Source organism: Bactrocera neohumeralis, chromosome 3 (genome assembly GCF_024586455.1).
Source record: "Bactrocera neohumeralis isolate Rockhampton chromosome 3, APGP_CSIRO_Bneo_wtdbg2-racon-allhic-juicebox.fasta_v2, whole genome shotgun sequence".
Taxonomy (NCBI): Eukaryota; Metazoa; Arthropoda; class Insecta; order Diptera; family Tephritidae; genus Bactrocera; species Bactrocera neohumeralis.
The window spans coordinates 42,923,302-42,941,298 of NC_065920.1; the positions used below are offsets into that span (position 1 = coordinate 42,923,302).

Below are 17,997 nucleotides of genomic sequence, written 5' to 3' on the forward strand. Positions count from 1 at the left end.
AGTTGTTTTAGTAAATCAATATGACCCCCACTGTTTCGTTTAGCGGAAATGCTTATAGTGACGTCTATTGGTTAGTATTTATAGTTGTGATTGTAAACATCTTATACCTTTCCGCTAGATGGCGCAAGAATATATTTACACTTTCTTTGATTATCATTAATTAATATCTAAATACAACGTCTGTTGGTTAGTATTTATAGTTGTGATTGTAAACATCTTTATAGATGGGCAAAAATATATTTACACTTTCTTTGATTATCATTAATTAATATCTAAATACAAATAGGCCATTTGTCACAGGTTCGGTAACTGGCTCGTTGGTCTAGGGGTATGATTTCCGCTTAGGGTGCGGGAGGTCCCGGGTTCAAATCCCGGACGAGCCCAAGGAATAAATATTTTGAAAAATTTCATTTTCAACGAATACATATAGATTTTATTTAATAGGTTTTTATTTAGAATTGATTTACCAAAAAATTATGCCAATATATGGACCTGTTAAATTGATTGCATGACCGTATGTGTGGTTGTCACTATTTCTGTTTGATATAATTGTTTCGAACTATAAATATTTACTAGGGATATTCGTCTAGCCAGTCGACAGTTTCTGTTTATTATCTACTGATATCACGTCTCTATATATGTAGTGTATTTCTGTAATAAAAAAAAGCTTTCTACTATTTTCCAATCTCAAAAGTAAAAATTAAAAATTAATTAAAAAATGATGGGAGGAAAAATCTGCATGCCTAACTTATGGAGCAAGCGCGATAGGAAGGTGCAGAATTATCCTAAATCCATAGGAATTAGATCATTTTCGGCTAAGTGGGTACCCGGTAAGCTGGACACTCCTTCTGTTATGATAGTTTTATTTTTCGCAGCGTTCACTCAACCCTCTTATATTAAAATATTCCAATTTGTACTTGGAAATGCGTTCCCATACCAATATATAGGAGGAATGTTTCACAGTAGGAATAATGCAATTTTCTGCGAGTCGTTCACCTCGTCAGCGACGAACTGCTTGATAACATTAGATCCAATAGGGCTAAACTTCGACTCGCCAGAAAACATTACAAATTTCTACTTGGTTTGCACTCAGTTGAGCTTATTTGAACCTAACCTTAAGCTTTTCTCTCATTTTTCTGGTCACGAGTATCTTTTTTCCAGGTTTTCTTCTTAACTAACCGATTTTGAACTATTCGAGTTAAATTATCAACTTCAAAATTAAGCCATTTAACGCACAGAAATCCAGTAATTTCACAACGAACATTAAAATTAACTTCAATTTTTCCATTTATTTAAGTTTCCTGTTATGAACCCTTTCGCAAATAGCAATACTGCCAAATATTTTAAGTGAATCTCAACATAATTAACCGCGTTTTCAAGTACACTAACTACAGTAGCCATCGATAAAGCAAAACTTTGTTATTGTAGTCACAAGCAAAATTGCCATTATACTGTAACTGTCTATAAAGCACGCATTCTCCATATACTACTATAAGCAAAAAATATTAAGACTTTAAAATTATTAATTTATTCTTCAAAATCCATGTCTGCCCCTCAAAGTAATCCTCTTTGGCCCTAATACACTTGTGCCAATTTCAATGCACGTAGCGATTCATGTGAAATATCATCCATTGACCCAAAACAGTTTCACAGGAGCGATCGTTTGAGTTTACTGAATAGCCCCAGAAGTCATACGGAGATAAATTAGGCGCATACCGTGGTTGCGGCACGACATTGGTTGAAAATTTGACGAAAAACTCAGGAAGAATAAATGCGGTATGTGACGGTAACGTATCGTGGTGAAAAACCAAGAGCTGGCGGCCAGTAAATTCGGTCTCTTTTTACGAATAGCTTTGCGCGCACAACACTCGAATAGTATTCCTTGTTAACAGTTTGGCCTGTCGGACTGCTTTGTCATGGTTTTTTCGACTTCGGTTCACCTTTGCCACGATATCCGGCCGATTGATCGCCTGTTTCCGGGCCGTAAGCATAGATTCAAGACTCATCGCGAGTAATAATACGTTTCATGGCATCTTGAAAGTCGGAAAGCATTGTCTCACACACGCAACGTTGTTTTTGGAAACAATTTAGTGATTTTGGAACCAATTGTGTTTTCACTTTTCTTAGGTCCAAATGATCTTTTCAATGATTTTAACTGATACTTCGATTCTCAAGCACATATTCCTTTATTTTATTGACGTGTTGATCATGAGTTGATGTTGATGGTCGTTCTGGACGTAGTTGCCCGTCAACGCTTTTTCGATATACTTTGAATAATTTTTACCAATCAAAAACACTTGCTTCCCACAAAGAAATTTCACCGAGTGCCTTTTCCAACATTCTGAACGTTTCGGCACTAGAAAATTGATTCCGCATACAAAATTTATGAGAACTTCTTTGTTGAATAATTTCACTAATCGTAAAAATCGCCGAACACTAAACACTAATGATTATTTTGTTGTGACACTTGGCACAGATGTCACTGAAAAAAGATAGAAAGAAAAAAAGTAATTCGATAAATGGGTCTTCGCGCGAGATTTAAATTAAAAAGTCTTACTATTTTTTGACCAAAGTGGTATCTTGTATTCACAACATATAGTTGGAGATCGTAAGAGTGTTTGCCCACAAATTTACAAATATTTTCGATAAAAACACTTAATCTAGTAAATAAATGAGAATTACACATACATACCTTTTTCACTTCGTAACCAATGTGGAAATAACGCATTTGTCAGAATGCCAATAGCTGGCTCGTTGGTCTAGGGGTATGATTTCCGCTTAGGGTGCGGGAGGTCCCGGGTTCAAATCCCGGACGAGCCCAAGAATTCGGATTTTTTTATAAATATCATTATTTAAAATTTTATTTATCACAATAAAAACAAAAATTAGGTGTCTCTTGAAATATTTTCACTGACATAGACTTCAGATACAGCATTATATATTTTGATATACCAAATCTTTCGCTCGGCATTTAACACCATTCGCTGATATTTTTAAGGGCGATTTAATTATATACAGTTAAACTTCCATAAATCGAACTTTTAAATTAACACGTGATTCTCTGATTCGCATTTTTCGGGGAAATCCCACTTTGTAAACAGCTGCTCACGTAGAAGTCGCCGCGCGTATTTATCCCTTCAAACGTTACTATTACAAATTATATTGAAGCTCAGCCGAATTTAAAACATATTATATTGTAGAACCGAATTTTTGAGACCCAACTAATATGACTTCGAGCGACATGGAAAACGAATGGAATTTTGAAGAAGAAATCATTCAACCGCCATCAAAAAATGACGTGACGAATTCTTTTGAAATTTTAGACTCTTAATTAAATACGAATGTTACTATGTACAACTGATGATTAAACAAAGCACTAAACTAAAAATACCTGAATACATGTTTATGTACAAGGAAAAAACTTTATGCAAAGTAAATAAATAAAACTAAATCTATTTGTATACATTTTTACTTTTTATATTTTAATAAAAACTTCTATAACTAGATATTTTTCTGAATTATGTTGATTCAAGTTAACGAAGTTCAATTGTATTCCACCATTGTTATTTCTTTGACATTCATTTATCGTTTTTTGAACAAGAAACATTGACATGTTCGGAAACATAAAAGCTGTGCCTAATTAACAACGAAAATTTCAGATATTTCTTAGCCACAGTTTGTTTGTAGGCCAATCCTATTATTGATATGAAACGGGTAACAACTTTTCAATAAACTGGGCCATTATGATCATGTCCAGTACTCTTGACTACTATAAAGAATCTATTAAAAAACTGTAGTGAAGGAACTGAAACTATTACCGTATTAAAGAGCCTGTTACTTGAAATATCTGCAAAGTCCTAAGCACAAATGAAAAACTAAAGCTCAATGGTTTCAAAATAAAGGAATAAAAGTTGTAGTAGTACATATGTATTTGTAAAACCGTCCGAAAATCTTAAATATCGAATTGGAAGAGAGGCTTGCCATTGTCTGAAAGATGTGTGGTATAACTAACTGAACCGCGGTCGTTAATTAGACCTCATTGAATTAAAAACTGAAAGATAAGGGAGAAACAGTGGATTTTAGTGTAGCATAATATTAAATCCACATATGTAATAATGAAATACAAAAGATCCGCCGTTGTTAAGAGACCATTAAAGCTTCAACCCCGTTGAAACTTGTCACATGAAATATTACGGAAAATTGTATATTAATTGCTGAATAGTCGCCTTATCGGGTTTCGACTGTATTTAAATTAAACGCCATAAAGTAGCAGCTGGTTTCTCTTTTCTATACGTTCACTCGTCGATATGTCGCACTACATTCATATTCCGAATGATTTTATGCACGTACGACATAACTTTGTACATACATATAAAAATTTGCCTTGTCATACTTTTACGCTAAACTACATAAATATGCACATGTAACTACTTTTTGTTGGCTTTTTATTGTAACCACAATATATTTTTTATAGTTATTATATTTTTCAATTGGTCTAAAATGCGATCGTTCGCAATTGGTCCAATTGGAAAAACGATCGAAACTATTTGTTGGCGACCAACATAGCAACTGGCTCGTTGGTCTAGGGGTATGATTTCCGCTTAGGGTGCGGGAGGTCCCGGGTTCAAATCCCGGACGAGCCCAAGGGATTTATTTTTTTATTTCTATTTTTAATAATAATAAAATGATTTTTTTGTTGAAAATATTAGCTATTTTAACGAGGCAATAATTCAAGCGCGCCAGTCGCCGAGATACCAAAGACAACCAGGCCCTTCTCCACCTGATCTCTCCAACCGAGGGGACGTCTTCCTCTGTTGGAGCTGGAGTGTTTTCATCCATACGGACGACATGTCCTAGCCAGTCCCTCCGTTGTCTTTTATTTCGCTGAACTATGTCAATGTCGAAGGATATCGTTCTATCGAGTGTGATATTCGCCGTTGCCAATGCGCAAAGGACCATAAATCTTTCGCAGAACCTTTCTCTCGAAAACTCGTGACGTCGACTCATCAGATGTTATCATCGTCCATACCTCTGCACCATATAGCAGCACGAGAATAATGAGTGACTTATAGAGTATGGTCTTTGTTCGTCGAGAGAGGACTTTACTTCTCAATTGCCTACTTAGTTCGAAGTAGCACCTGCGTCAGTTTTCGAGGCTGACATTGTTGTTGGTGTTAATACTGGTTCCAAGATAGACGAAATTATCGACGACTTCGGATTTATGACTGTCAACAGTGACGTTGGAGTCAAGTCGCGAGTGCGCCGACTGTTTGTTTGATGCCAGGAGATATTTCGTCTTTCATATACCTTATACATTTCTATTTATATTTATAAAAGGTATTAAATATGTAATTTTTTAAACCAAAAAGAGATTAAATTTAAGACAACCGCATATAAATAAAACAAAGCATACAGACAACTAGAGCGTGCCCTTTGCTACGTGCTCTGTACAATTAAAATCGACCGATATTCGAAATCGCTTGGGAACATTGTAGAGTAACTAAGGCTTATCTATGTCTGCTGTATGCTTAGGCTCCTTATCTCTCTATACTTTCTATTCGATGATCATCATTACCAGACGTGTACCCCCATATCCCTACCACTACCATGCTTTACAGTAGGCAGGAAGTCTTCCTAATTGAGTACAGTGCCCGTTTTTTGCGATAAAATCTTACACCTCCCGATTTTAAGGACACAAACCTTGCACTTATCGGAAAAAATAACCTTATACCAAAACTTTCGAGGTTAAAGTGTTCTTTCGTGAAACCAATACGCGTTTGTCTAAAGATTAGCGACATGAATGACTCAGTTAAGGTGAGTAAGCTCTAAAATTTAGTATACAAAAGTTGCTTTGTAACAAAACAAAAAAAAAAAAATAAAAATACAACCCTAACAGTATAACTGAAGCAATAAGAATATTGAAACCTTCAAGCGCGGTATCTTTAATAAGAGCCTGCAATTTACGAGAACCGGTTCAACACATATTTTTGATTACGTAAATTCTTTAAATAAGCTGAACAGGACAACTGATGGCTCCTCAAGAAGCTCCTCATTTTTCGGAACCGTCGACATCGGACTAGAGCTTATTGCTGTTATACAATCAGAACATTCAAAATTGAGTTCTTGTATGAAAACACTTTATCATTTGACAAGATATCTTAACGAAATTTGAACTGAACTGAACGATCAAAATCAAGTTCTAGTAAGGAAACTTTTTTATTTGTGAATATTAACATTTCCTTGTGATTTATATCATTTTACTTCAAATTAAAAGATTTGCTTAACAATTTTCAAGGCGCATTTTTATTTATGTATGTAATATCATAAACTTTCGATAGATAGCGTAGAGGAAAATTGGTGTTTAGTATAACATACGTGAATTATATAACATAATTAAGAGTATAGAGGGAAAGACGTTTACTACATACAATAAAATTAATAATTATTCTGAAACAAGAATATGTGCTTACTACATATATGCAGTAGCATATGAATTATTTTTTAAATATAATAATATTATATAATGCTTTCAACACTTTGTATAATTTTCTTTATTAAGGTTACCACAAAATGCAAGTGAATATTAATTTTTAATAATTATGTAATAATAATATACAATACGTAAGGGGTATATGTTAACATTAATAAATTGTTTTCATATTTCTTATGGATTATATTAAATCAAATAAAGTTTAAATTAAAATGTGCACATTATTAACTTTGCGTGCCTAACAAACAAACAACAAAAACAAGCATTAACGCTTCTGCTTAAAGAAAGCATTGTACGAAAAAAGTAGTGCCGTAAAAACATTTTGTTAAAGAAGCTTTTTGAAATAACGGCCTGGCCGGTAGTGAATTAAAATGTTTTTAAATAAAAGTTCATTAAAAAAATATGTATTCATTTATGGCCTTGGAACAACTCTGACTATTATTAACTCTGAATTTACATGGTTTGTTAACTTAGAAATTTATTTATAAAAAATTAAAATAAAAAGAATCAGTGTTACAGAATTCAATTTAAATTCAATACGAGGGAAATAGCTTATATAATTTTCAAGATTTTTTCCAATATTTTTTAGTAGTTTACATTTTTAATACATTCCATATGTATCTACACAGATTCCGTAGGATATATAATTGTAAATATCAAAATCATCAGCATTATTTTCTGGCTGGCATTTTAGTTTCAATTACTACTTCATAGTTTGGCATATTTTGAATTTCAGCATATGATAACGGGTAATAATTTTCTATTATATTTATATATAAGTATTTTACGTATCATAAGTAAGCATTGGAAAAAATATAAGCCATTTGCTAAATCTCCAATTCGAATCGTCTCAAGTGTTTTTGAATCGCGGTTGTCGGTCTTCTCGTCGCGGTGCTGGATGGCGTTCGTATTTTCGTTGTTGTGGACATAGTCGCATGCTCAGCTTCACTTCCGCTCGAAACGGAAGTGGGCGAACAAAAGGGGATCTGTTCGTGCGTACGCCTACCCAACACTGCTGTAGCTGTAGTTGTATTGTATACTTTACTAACACTTGATTTGTTTTGCGTATTGTTGTTGCTGTTGCCAAATATTGCATGCTGCTGTTGTTTTTGTTGCGGCGCATCATCACCAACATCATCATCGTTGTTGCTGTCATTGGAGTCAGTGCAAGTGGGGCCAAATTTGGTTTCCTCTTTTGTTGTTGTTGTTTTAGTATCTTTACCAATAGTTGTTGTTTTGCGCACAAAATCTGTGAAACTATTTAAGTTGATGGCATTACGTTCGGCCACGTGCATATAACCAATGGCTCTTGGTTTTGTTGTTGTTGTTGCTGTTGTTGCATTTGCTGCAGTTGTTGTTGTTACAGCGCATTCCTGTATCATTGGTTGCGTTTTTACGACAGCATTATTGCTTCTCTCATGCGTTGCAAACACTAAACTTTTACCGTTGCTGTTGCTTTTGTTGCTGCTGCTAGTATTTATTGCACTAACACTATGTACATTTATATTGCTATTTTCAACAATAATATTTTTAGTATTAACATTTCCATTAGTATTACTAATATTAGAGATATTTTTGCTTTGATTATTGTTATTGTTATTGTTGTTGTTATTATTATTATTATAATTAGGATTATAAATATGTTTATTAGCACTAGAAATCTTTGGTTGCTCCACTGGTTTTGTTCGTGTTAATGTTACTGTTGATGAAGAGGGATTGCTTGCGGGGCTTGCATTTGTTAATTCTTGTATATTGCTATATTTTGTTGTTGTTGCTTTTGACTTGTGACTATTTGAAGTAATTAATATGTCGGCTGCAACAGCCAAGGGCGCAGCTACAATCAGCTCTTGCTCAGATTGTTGTTTTTGGTTTAGCTTTAAAGTGTTTATGTTGTATTGTTCTTGTTGCTTTTGCGAAACTGCAGCCTCTCTTTTCTGCTCAACTCGCTGCTTTAACTGCCAGTTTTGGCCAGCCACACTGCTCTCATGCAATTTAATTGCCTCCATGCTCTTTGCGGGGCTTGCACTAATCTGGATTTCTGCTTGTTGTGGCGTAAATGTTGTTGCTGTAGTCAACGACGCTTTGTTGGATGATGCTGGTGACGATTTCGTTGTTGTTATTGGCGCACATGTTGCTATTGGTTGCATGCTGCTGGCAGCGTCTGTCGTGCATTTCCGCGAGGTTGTTCTCAATCTCTTGCCGAACGTGGAAGATTTTAAACCTAATTTGACGTTGAGCAAAAGAAAATTTTAATAAGTGTATGACTAATATATATTTAAATTAAATGGTTTTAATATGTTTTATTTTCTTGTTATTTGTGAATTAATGGAAGCGGTGAAAATATAGCCCAGAAAACCTGGAAGAATAATGATTTGCTCAGTTGAAACCATGAATGGTGCCGCACAGGGATTGCAGTTAAGAATGAGTAAATAAAGATATATCAATAAACACATAACTATGAAGTGATTTCAACAATGAAGTGAATTTATGTAGCGTGATTTATTAGGCGAGTTTTTATACAAAAAAATTTTATGAGATCGACTTGAATATCTACAAAATTATTGTATTTTTAATAGTAGTTTTAGAACACATCTTTATATATGTACAACCATATATGCACATGACAGTACTGTCAGGAATAAAACAGAAAATATATGTCTGTTTAAGGCGCGGCTATCGTTGGTTTATTGCCTTAATTTAATTTGTTTTTATATTTTCTAAATAAGCATGTTTTGACATTTCCTTGGATATATATAAAAGTAACAGGTTCTTCAATAAGAGCGCTACAAAAGTAAAATAAAACAAAATCGGCTTGGGATTTCAATGAAATTCTTTATTCCTGTGAAAGTACATTCGCTGCCATTATGTACGGAACTCGATTTCACCACAGGCACGCTTGCTCGTTCAAGACGCTCAACCCAATTTTTGACGGGTTTCAAGCATAAATCGGCCGATACTGCTGGAATTTTACGTTCGATATTCGTACGAAGACTTGACGGAGCCCCACAGGAAATAGTCAAATCGCACGACCGAAGCGGCCAATTGACTAGGCCATTTCGTGAGACAACACCTTCACCAAATTTGCTTTTCAATAAATCGATTGGGACATTCGCTGTGTGGCTTGTAACGGCGTTCTGTTGGAACCATATATTGTCCAAGTCCATATCATCCAATTCGAGCCAAAAATATTCGGTTATCATTGAGCGGTGGCATCCGAACTATTTGTTCTTAACAAAATCAATCTCCCCGCAATTGTAAGTGTTTTGACTGGTAGACATACCTTTGTCGAACCGAGCGAAGTGGTTTGGTTTGATATTAACCACCTTCATAAAGCTGGATCTGGCCTCCACTTTTTGTAGTTTTTGAGTAAAAGTAGTTACGAATATCTGTCTAGGTGAGATCCATTGGTTTTGGATACACCCTACGACCTAACCTAAACTAGTTGTCACAACTTCGTCATCTTTAAAACTGAATGCAGACTATTTGCCTTGAAAACAAGAATTTCTCTACAAAAAAATCAAAAAAGGGGTAATGTATCATCCATATTGTTTATTTTTTGAACTGTCGATACGTTCAGTGCTTCCAAGTAATAATTTATTCAATGTGACGGAATAAATGTGCGGTGAAAATATATACCTTTGAAAGCTATGTTTTAGTGACCATTTGTTTTAACATCTCATATAATATGATCGAATTATTACTCGTTTGCGCGAATCAAAGATAGATGGACAAGATCAGATTGGATTCAAATGAAACTGATTTGTATACAAAAGGTTAAAATAAAAAGCGTATATTATGTAAAGTAAATAAAAAATATCCTGAAGAGCCCTATGTTTACTAGTAAAGAGTTTACATTCAACTCTACTTTTTAAGATTTAGATGACACGCCACCCACAAAAACAAATATAGCAGGTGCTTTAAAAGAATACATATATGTATGTACATATGTATGTGAATAGAAGTACAGTGAAACACAGAAAATAAAACACAGAACAGAAGAACAAGTATAGTGACAGACAGAGAGTGAGACGATTGAAAGAGACAAAAAGAGATAGGTATACCATTGTATGCCGTTACCTTCAAAACTCAGCCTACTTTGAAAATAGTGCAAATTGCTTTGCTTATAACAGGGCTCATATGTATAGAAAATGGCATTCAATTCATCATTATCACCAACATCATTATTAATATCACTATTCTGATTAATATCACTAACATATTCTCTATGTTTATCAACAACAATATTTTCAGATTTCTTATTAGCTGATACAAGCGTGGCAAATTGTTTGTTGACTGATTTTGTTGGTGCTTCTAGATTAGAAGCTGATGGATTAGTCGTTGCCAATGCTCCATGAATAGCTAGTGAAACTGTACATGTAGGTGGTGTGGTGTTCTGTGTTGACGTCATTGGCACCGGTACCACATTTTCTACAATCGCCGTATTCTCATCGGCAAGCTCATGAAACACACCATGCGCATGCGATTTTGCCTATACGAGTGTAATTTTTTTTTTAATTTTGAAACGATAGGCACAAAAAATACATTTGTAAATAGAAAATAATAAACAATAATAATAGCAACATGAGTTTTACATTAGTAAATTAATAAAATATTAGTTACAATTGCTTACATAATAAATATGCATAAAAATAGATATTTGAAAAATAAAAATATTTAAGATTCATATACATACATATATTGAAAATTGTGTAACTAGTAATTTGTGAAAAATTTACAGTTAGCATAATAAATTTATATTTTACGATTTTAATAGATATTTATGAATTTTTTCGAAAACCCACCTCGCTGTCTTCGCATACGACACCATCATCCTTCGCTGAGCAAAGGCCTTGCACGAATTTCGTGGCTGTTGTCGGGTCTTCAGAGTCTAAATGTGCCCGAAATTGCTTATTCCTGTATATTGAATGGAAAGTTAATTGAAATTATTGAAATAAATCGTTTTAATCTAACAATACCTCAACTCCAGCTGCTGCATTTGCTGTAAATGCTTCAACTTTTGCGTTGTACTGCGTAACTTCTCTTCCAACGAAGCATTTTCAACGCATTTTATGGAAAACTTTTCTGAGAATGACAATATTTCCTGTCGCAATTCTTCAAGTTCCTCCCTAAAAATATAAAATAAAGTAAAAATTCGTATCATAACCAAATTCACTCAGCTGAAATCACACCCAACCGACCATGCAATAATGGATGATATGGAGTGATAACCCTGCCCACTCCCCATATAAAGGTTCCGTCAAAAGCTACTAAAAGCGCGATAAATCAAATGAGTCGTGGTCTAAAATTAGTCCAACTTTGGTATATAATGTTACCTTGACATTCCTATCTTCCAGACGAAATCGGACTAAAACATCGCATACTTCCCATATAACCCAATTTTAAATTCCATCTGATTATTCCCTTTTCCAGTAAAAAAAATCAAGCACCATTGAATAAAACGGGAGAAAACTTTGCCCGAATAGTGCGCATAAAATAGGCTACCCTATAACCGATAACTGTTCTAAGCGGACCAAAACTATTGAAGTCCCCACATAAAGAATATATCGATCGAAATACCAATTGCGAACTTTTTATCGAAAGTATCAGACAATCGTTAAAATCTGTTAAAAAATTCGGAGAGAATGCTTTTCTAAAAATATTATGAATGTCAAAAATGGTTGAATCGGAAAAATAAAGCCCCCGTATTACTATGTAATAGAAATATTTTCGAACTTCCAGTTGACTTTATACCAATCGGCAAATGTTTGAGTTATTTTAATAAAATTAAGAGAGCATGTGTGTGAGAGCAGTTTTCATAGGTAAGTAAGGATGACACGGTTTTCTATTGAGAGTTTCAATAACAATGTTTAAATATCAGGACTCTTTAATACGAATCCAATTAATAAACGTACAAAAGCTTAGAACGAGGGACACTCTAACCAAATATGTACCAATCAGAACGCAGATATTTTTCTGGTCTTAACTGTGTTTGTGTTATTCAAATTATATTTCTTTTCTTAATACCAAAGGATTAGTAAAAATCGAAAATTTACAGTTTTATACTTACTCATTTGCTTTGGCAGTGTAGGCGGAGTGTTCGCCTTTTTGGAATTGTTTCAAAAACTCCTGTTTGAAACGCGCCACCTCGCGCTGCACTTCGCTCTGATGAGCCTTCCGCATGGCATCCAATGCTGCTAAGGTAGCCTAATGAAAAACTCACATTATTAAAATGAAGACATTTTCAAAACATATAATTTTGAGAAAATATAGCTTGCACTTACTTGCGTTTCTTCAGCTAAAGCGGTTTCTTTTTCCAAGAGTAGACGCTCAATTTCTTGACGATGTTTTTCCTCCAAATCGGCCACAATGCGCCGATGTGAGGATTCCATAGCCGAAAGCCCTTTCTCACAAAGAGTCTACAAGTATAATAATATAATTTTATTTTAGTTTGTTAATAATTCTTCGAGAAAAAGAGCCAAACTCACCCTGAGCTGTTCGATTTCTGCTTGGTATCGCTGTCGGAAGCTCTCATCATCAGTGCTTACATTGCTGAAGTCAGGAGAATGTGCCATCAATTGATCGCGATATGTTTCTTGCAGGCATTCCAGTTGTTTACTGTGTTCCAGTTCTAACATTTCTAATCGACGCTCAAATCTCCGGCTGCGTTCCTTCTCTTTAGTAAGTTCTGACTGTAGATAGTCACGTTCTTGTAGCAATACCGCATACTCTTCATCCTGTCGAGCACATTTCTGCACTAAAGCATTGCTCTCCTCCTCGTGAGATCGTGCTTTCTCCGTCTGCTCCTCAAGTTGCTGCAAGAGCGATAATTGATCGCCCTGCTTGCCTCGCAATTCTTGCTCTTTGGTGTGCAATTTGTCATTAACAGTTGCCAGCTCAATTGCACGCTGCTCCAACAGTTCATTGCTATATTGCAGTTCAGCGCTGACAGCATCCTTTTCCGCCTCGATCTGTTTGAAGGCATTACGTTGATTCTCCAGTTGTTGCATATATGTACTCTTATCTTTGGCATGAGCCTGTTGTAGTTGCAAAAGTTCGTGCTCATGCTGCTGCTGCAATCGCAACAGCTTCTCGTGAACTTGACGACAATGCTGACAGGGTGTGTTGAGGGCACGGTGTATCTCCTGGCAGAGTTGATCGGCACGTTGCCGTAAATCCCCACATTTGTGACAAACATCTTGTAAACTTTCTATAGAGACGGTTGAGCGTGGTATGGACGTTGTGGAAGCGGAAGCCTCACATTGCAATGCTATTAGCGAATCCTCCAATTGACTGAGGAACGTTGAGATTTCCGATAACACCTGTCGATCGTTCAGAAAATCTATTGTATGCTGCTTGTAGATGAATTCAAAATCAGCATCGGCCAGTATATCGGCGGCGTTGTTGATCTGCAAATCATTTGAAAGTTCCTCAAAAAGACTCTCGTATCGTTGCAGTGCAGTAATACCGATTTTATTTGCCTGACAGTCCTTTTGTGTATGATCGGGGTTCTCTTTAGCCAACTGTTGTTCGACATATTCACCACGCAAAACGGTTATGCGCGCATCTACAAGCGCTTTATGCGCAATTATATCCGCAAAATCGGAAAGCAACTGCCGGCCTTCCGATATTTTGCGCTCCTGTTCCAGCTGCAGACGCCATTGACCGCGCTTCATCTTTTGTATGGCCTCTTTGTAGCATTGAGTCAGCTGTGCAACAGCCAATTCCATCTCTTTACGCAGTGCATCATGCACAGCATCAGCGAATTTCTCGAAAGAAAGACGTTCCTCGGCGGTGAGCGTATAACCAAATGAAGGTGTAAGTGACTGCTCAAAACGTTCCGCATTTCGTAACATAATGTGCGCAATCTCAGACTGTACTAGTTCAGCATTTACGGTCTCTTGCGCTTGGCGCCAAGCTTCTTGTACAGCTCCTTGCACTAAGTCATTTGAAGAGATATAACTCAAGGTTTCCGCCGCTAATCCACTCGCTAAATTTTCCATGGCATTATTTTTGTAACGTTTGGCTATAAGATTGATTTCATTCTGTTGTCTAAGCAAATCATCCATGATATTCTTATCGACAGGATCAAGCATTTCTCTGTTGGTTGTTTCCTTTCGATAGTTAGATAGCATCAGTCTACGTGCCAATACTCCAGCCAAAATATCGAGTGTGCCACTGGACTTCAGCGCACATTTACCACTAAGCTTAGCCTTAAGCATCGTCATTAGGTGAGACGTCTCCGCTACTTCCGTACGTGTTTGCTTTTCACAGAAGAGTTCGGGGTTTTCAGCTCGCATGACTGAGTCACGAAGTTTACCAAAGCATACACTTTCAAACGCCACGCGCTCCGCTAAAAGTTCCATATTCTTGCGTTCAGTTAGCTCGTTTCGCTCACGCAACACACGACGTTGCTTGAGTAGCTCTGCAAGTTTGGTACGCAATTGTGACTCCAACTGTGTAAGCGCAATCTTCACCGGATTCGAATCAGGCAGCAGCATTACATTAGGCACCGCATATTTGTCGCCACTGCTTCCACTGATTACACAAGTTTCACAAGATTCGCGAATCAATTTTACGACCTCGCTGAGACAACGTTCCACTAAACGGTACGAATCTTTTCGATCGGTGATAGGTGATACGGAGCGGCGGCTATGGGAAGAGCGTAGGTTTTGTAACTGATGCAGGCTTTTTTCTAGGCGATCTCGACTTGTTACCAAAACACTTTCAAGACAACGCAGTCGGTCGAGCAAGTGCTCAGAAATTTTAGCAGAGTTCAATGTTGAATTGTCAATAGTTGGAGTATTACATGACGGTGTAGGCGTAGAGGTGGAACTAATGGAACCTGCAGCTGACGTATCGTCTAAACGTTTTTCTAAATCATTCAGCCGTAGCATGAACTGAAGTGGATCGCTATTGCAGGCGTTACTCTCAAGTGAACGTCTTCTTGAAGATTTTTTGGAAACTGTACGAATTGGTTCTGAGTTTACACTATTCAGCTTTTCTATTTCATCAATTTTCGCTTCCAACTCGCATACTTTTATTTCTAACTCTTTGGGTATACTTAACTGCTCTTTACCTTTGAGTGAAAGTGATCTTCTACGCTCTGACTTAGCCATCTTTTGTTTTAGCGTACGCACTTGGCGTTCCGAACTGCTGTACTTTAGTGTTAAATCCTGTATACGTGCTGCCATCATCTGTACTTGAGCACGATCTTCAATCTCCTTGCGTTCAAGATCTTGCTTAAGCGCTGCATACGATATTTCCAACGAATCAAATTGATTTTGTGACTCCTTCAGTTCACGCTTCATTGCCTTAATCTCGTTAACTGCCTTCTCAAAACGCGTACGCAATTCATTGTACTCATCAGCAAGCGGATCTCGCTCTAATGCAAATGGATCAATATCACCGATCTGGGTGAGATCACTCAACGAGTCCATACGCTTAAGTTTTCCCCGGTTCATCTGGCTAAAACTATTCAAACTGCTGCCTTCCAATTCATGTACACGCTTGTAGAGCGCTTCATTTTCGTCAATTCCACGCGCTAGCCGATCTTCAAGATCTTTTATCTTCTTTTGACTCTCTTCCAACTCGTCCGTCAACCGGTCTACAATATCCTCGGCATTTCGTTTTGTCTCTTCCAGCTGCGCGGTTAGATTATCACGTACTAACTCCATCTCATGCAAGCGCGCATTCAGCTGCTGCTCTGTACGTTCCAGTGTTGTTAACAATTCAGACATGCGCGTCTCCCGTTCTTTGGCTTCGTCGCGCAGCATATTGCGCTCTTTCTCCGCTACGCTGAGGCGGAATTGTAATTCTTTATCAAGGCTTAGTTCCTCCTGCACAGGATGCATTACAGGTGGGGGCGAAAGCTCATCCGAACCAACGCTATCCACAGTACTACGTCGAGACGTCGGTGGTGAAGAATGACTACGCTTGTGTGACCTTGCGGCCGTTGAAGCTGCTGCACGAGCATATAAACGATCGCGATTTCGCAAAATCGAAGTTGTAATTGGCGGAGACGGTGAAAGGGGAGAACCCCAGTCAACGCTGTCTCGTCGACCGCCCTCAGAGGCGGTACGGTACTCCTCGTCTGAAGAGAAATGTGTGGTTTTTGGTGTAGATACAGTTGTGGAAACAACAGCTTTAGCTGGAGTGCTGTTGTTGGATTGCAAAAGAACCTGTTGTGTAGCAGGGGGACTAGATTCACTCACATGTTGATGATTATGCTTTGGAGCTGCTGGCGGTTTTTTGTGCAATTCGTGATTGCGTTGCGCCTTAATGAAATCTTTCTCAATTTCACTTTTAATATTTGGTGTTACGGCGCCATCTTTGATAACCAATTCCACTGTTGGTGGCACATCTGCATCTGTAAGCGGCTGGCTACTGTTGTTCGTATTGTTGTTGGTCGACAGCAGGGCGGGCAAACCGGCAATATTTCGTAATATGGCAATCCAACTATTGCGTGAGCTGGGCGAAAGACTTGCCAAAATGAGGCGCCGTTGATCCCAGGATGTCAGCTGGAAGGCATAACTCTTACTGGCACTAACTTCCGCTACATTTGTTAGACTATTAACATCCAACACGCCATCTAGCACGCCACGTTCCTCTGACACCGGGTCACGATAATAGAAGAGTGCCGCACCGCTCAGTGAGAACCAATGCTTCGTCCAGTCGCCGGTGCGGTTATCTTGCTTCATTAACCAGCCCTTTTTGGTGTTGAGTGACTCCTCAGCAGGCGGATTGACACGTAACTCTGCCGTCTTAGCCAGGTAGTTGGTGGAAAGATCGTCAAGATTACAGCCGCCATCCGGATCGCCTCTTTCGTGCGCCTGTTGTTGCCTCTGCTGTTGTTTAGATGGTTGCAAGTGTTGTTGCTGTCGGTGCTGATTGCTTTCGTGTTTCTGTTGTAGATTTTTCAATTGTAATTGCAATCGTGGACTAGATTTGCACTTATTACTGCCCAGACCAATACCGCCAACAACCCCCTTTCCAATTTCATTTGTACTATTGTTGTTCTTATTGCTGCCATCATTTGTTGATGCTGTAATATTGTTATTAGTATTCATATTATTGTTGTTGTTGCCGTTGTTGTTGGATGACGATAGAACTGGCGGTATCTTCTTGACTATGGCCGAAACAATGGCAGGCGTCGAATTCGCTGCCAATGGTAATGACTTTGGTCTCAAACTAGAAATATTGTTCTGTTTCTGTTGCTGTTGCTGCTGCTGATGATGCTGTAATTGTTGTTTGCTCGTTGGTCGATGGTAATCGGTTTCATCACGCGAATTTTTCTCCGCCGCCGCCGCCGCTGTATGATGCAGATGACTATTGAGTACATTATTGACAGTTGTATTGGACCAGCGATTTTTCTGTTGACTTAGATTTGTTATTGTGTTGGCAATGTCTTTGTACGTCTTTTCGTCCCGTCGGATATCCTCGATGAGTAGACATGATGATGATACTAAAAGTAACAAATAGAAGAGAAGGAAATTGCTCGTCAGTCATTC

At 37.4% G+C, this 17,997-nt stretch overlaps 1 protein-coding gene and 3 non-coding genes across 8 annotated transcripts in view; 3 read left to right on the forward strand and 1 right to left on the reverse strand.

Annotated features, from left to right (window-relative positions):
* Nucleotides 1-311: 311 nt before the first annotated feature.
* Trnap-agg (transfer RNA proline (anticodon AGG)) lies at nt 312-383 on the forward strand. Its single transcript has one exon. It is a non-coding gene; the product is annotated as a tRNA-Pro (tRNA).
* A 2,365-nt stretch (nt 384-2,748) lies between these two features.
* On the forward strand, nt 2,749-2,820 carry Trnap-agg (transfer RNA proline (anticodon AGG)). The gene has a single exon. It is a non-coding gene; the product is annotated as a tRNA-Pro (tRNA).
* Nucleotides 2,821-4,571: 1,751 nt separating this feature from the next.
* Trnap-agg (transfer RNA proline (anticodon AGG)) lies at nt 4,572-4,643 on the forward strand. Its single transcript has one exon. It is a non-coding gene; the product is annotated as a tRNA-Pro (tRNA).
* A 1,614-nt stretch (nt 4,644-6,257) lies between these two features.
* The window catches only part of LOC126752512 (protein outspread), a 173,005-nt gene continuing 161,265 nt past the window's right edge, over nt 6,258-17,997 (reverse strand). For 3 of the 5 annotated variants that reach the window (XM_050463360.1, XM_050463361.1, XM_050463359.1), the window contains 7 exons: nt 12,976-17,951; nt 12,772-12,906; nt 12,558-12,694; nt 11,467-11,616; nt 11,293-11,404; nt 10,568-10,979; nt 6,258-8,711 (listed from right to left, as the gene is read on the reverse strand). In XM_050463360.1, the coding sequence (XP_050319317.1) occupies nt 7,318-8,711; nt 10,568-10,979; nt 11,293-11,404; nt 11,467-11,616; nt 12,558-12,694; nt 12,772-12,906; nt 12,976-17,951 (7,316 nt within the window). In that variant the 3' untranslated portion in view covers nt 6,258-7,317. The remainder of the gene's footprint in view (nt 8,712-10,567; nt 10,980-11,292; nt 11,405-11,466; nt 11,617-12,557; nt 12,695-12,771; nt 12,907-12,975; nt 17,952-17,997) is intronic. The other 2 variants (XM_050463362.1, XM_050463364.1) reach the window with 2 other exon arrangements.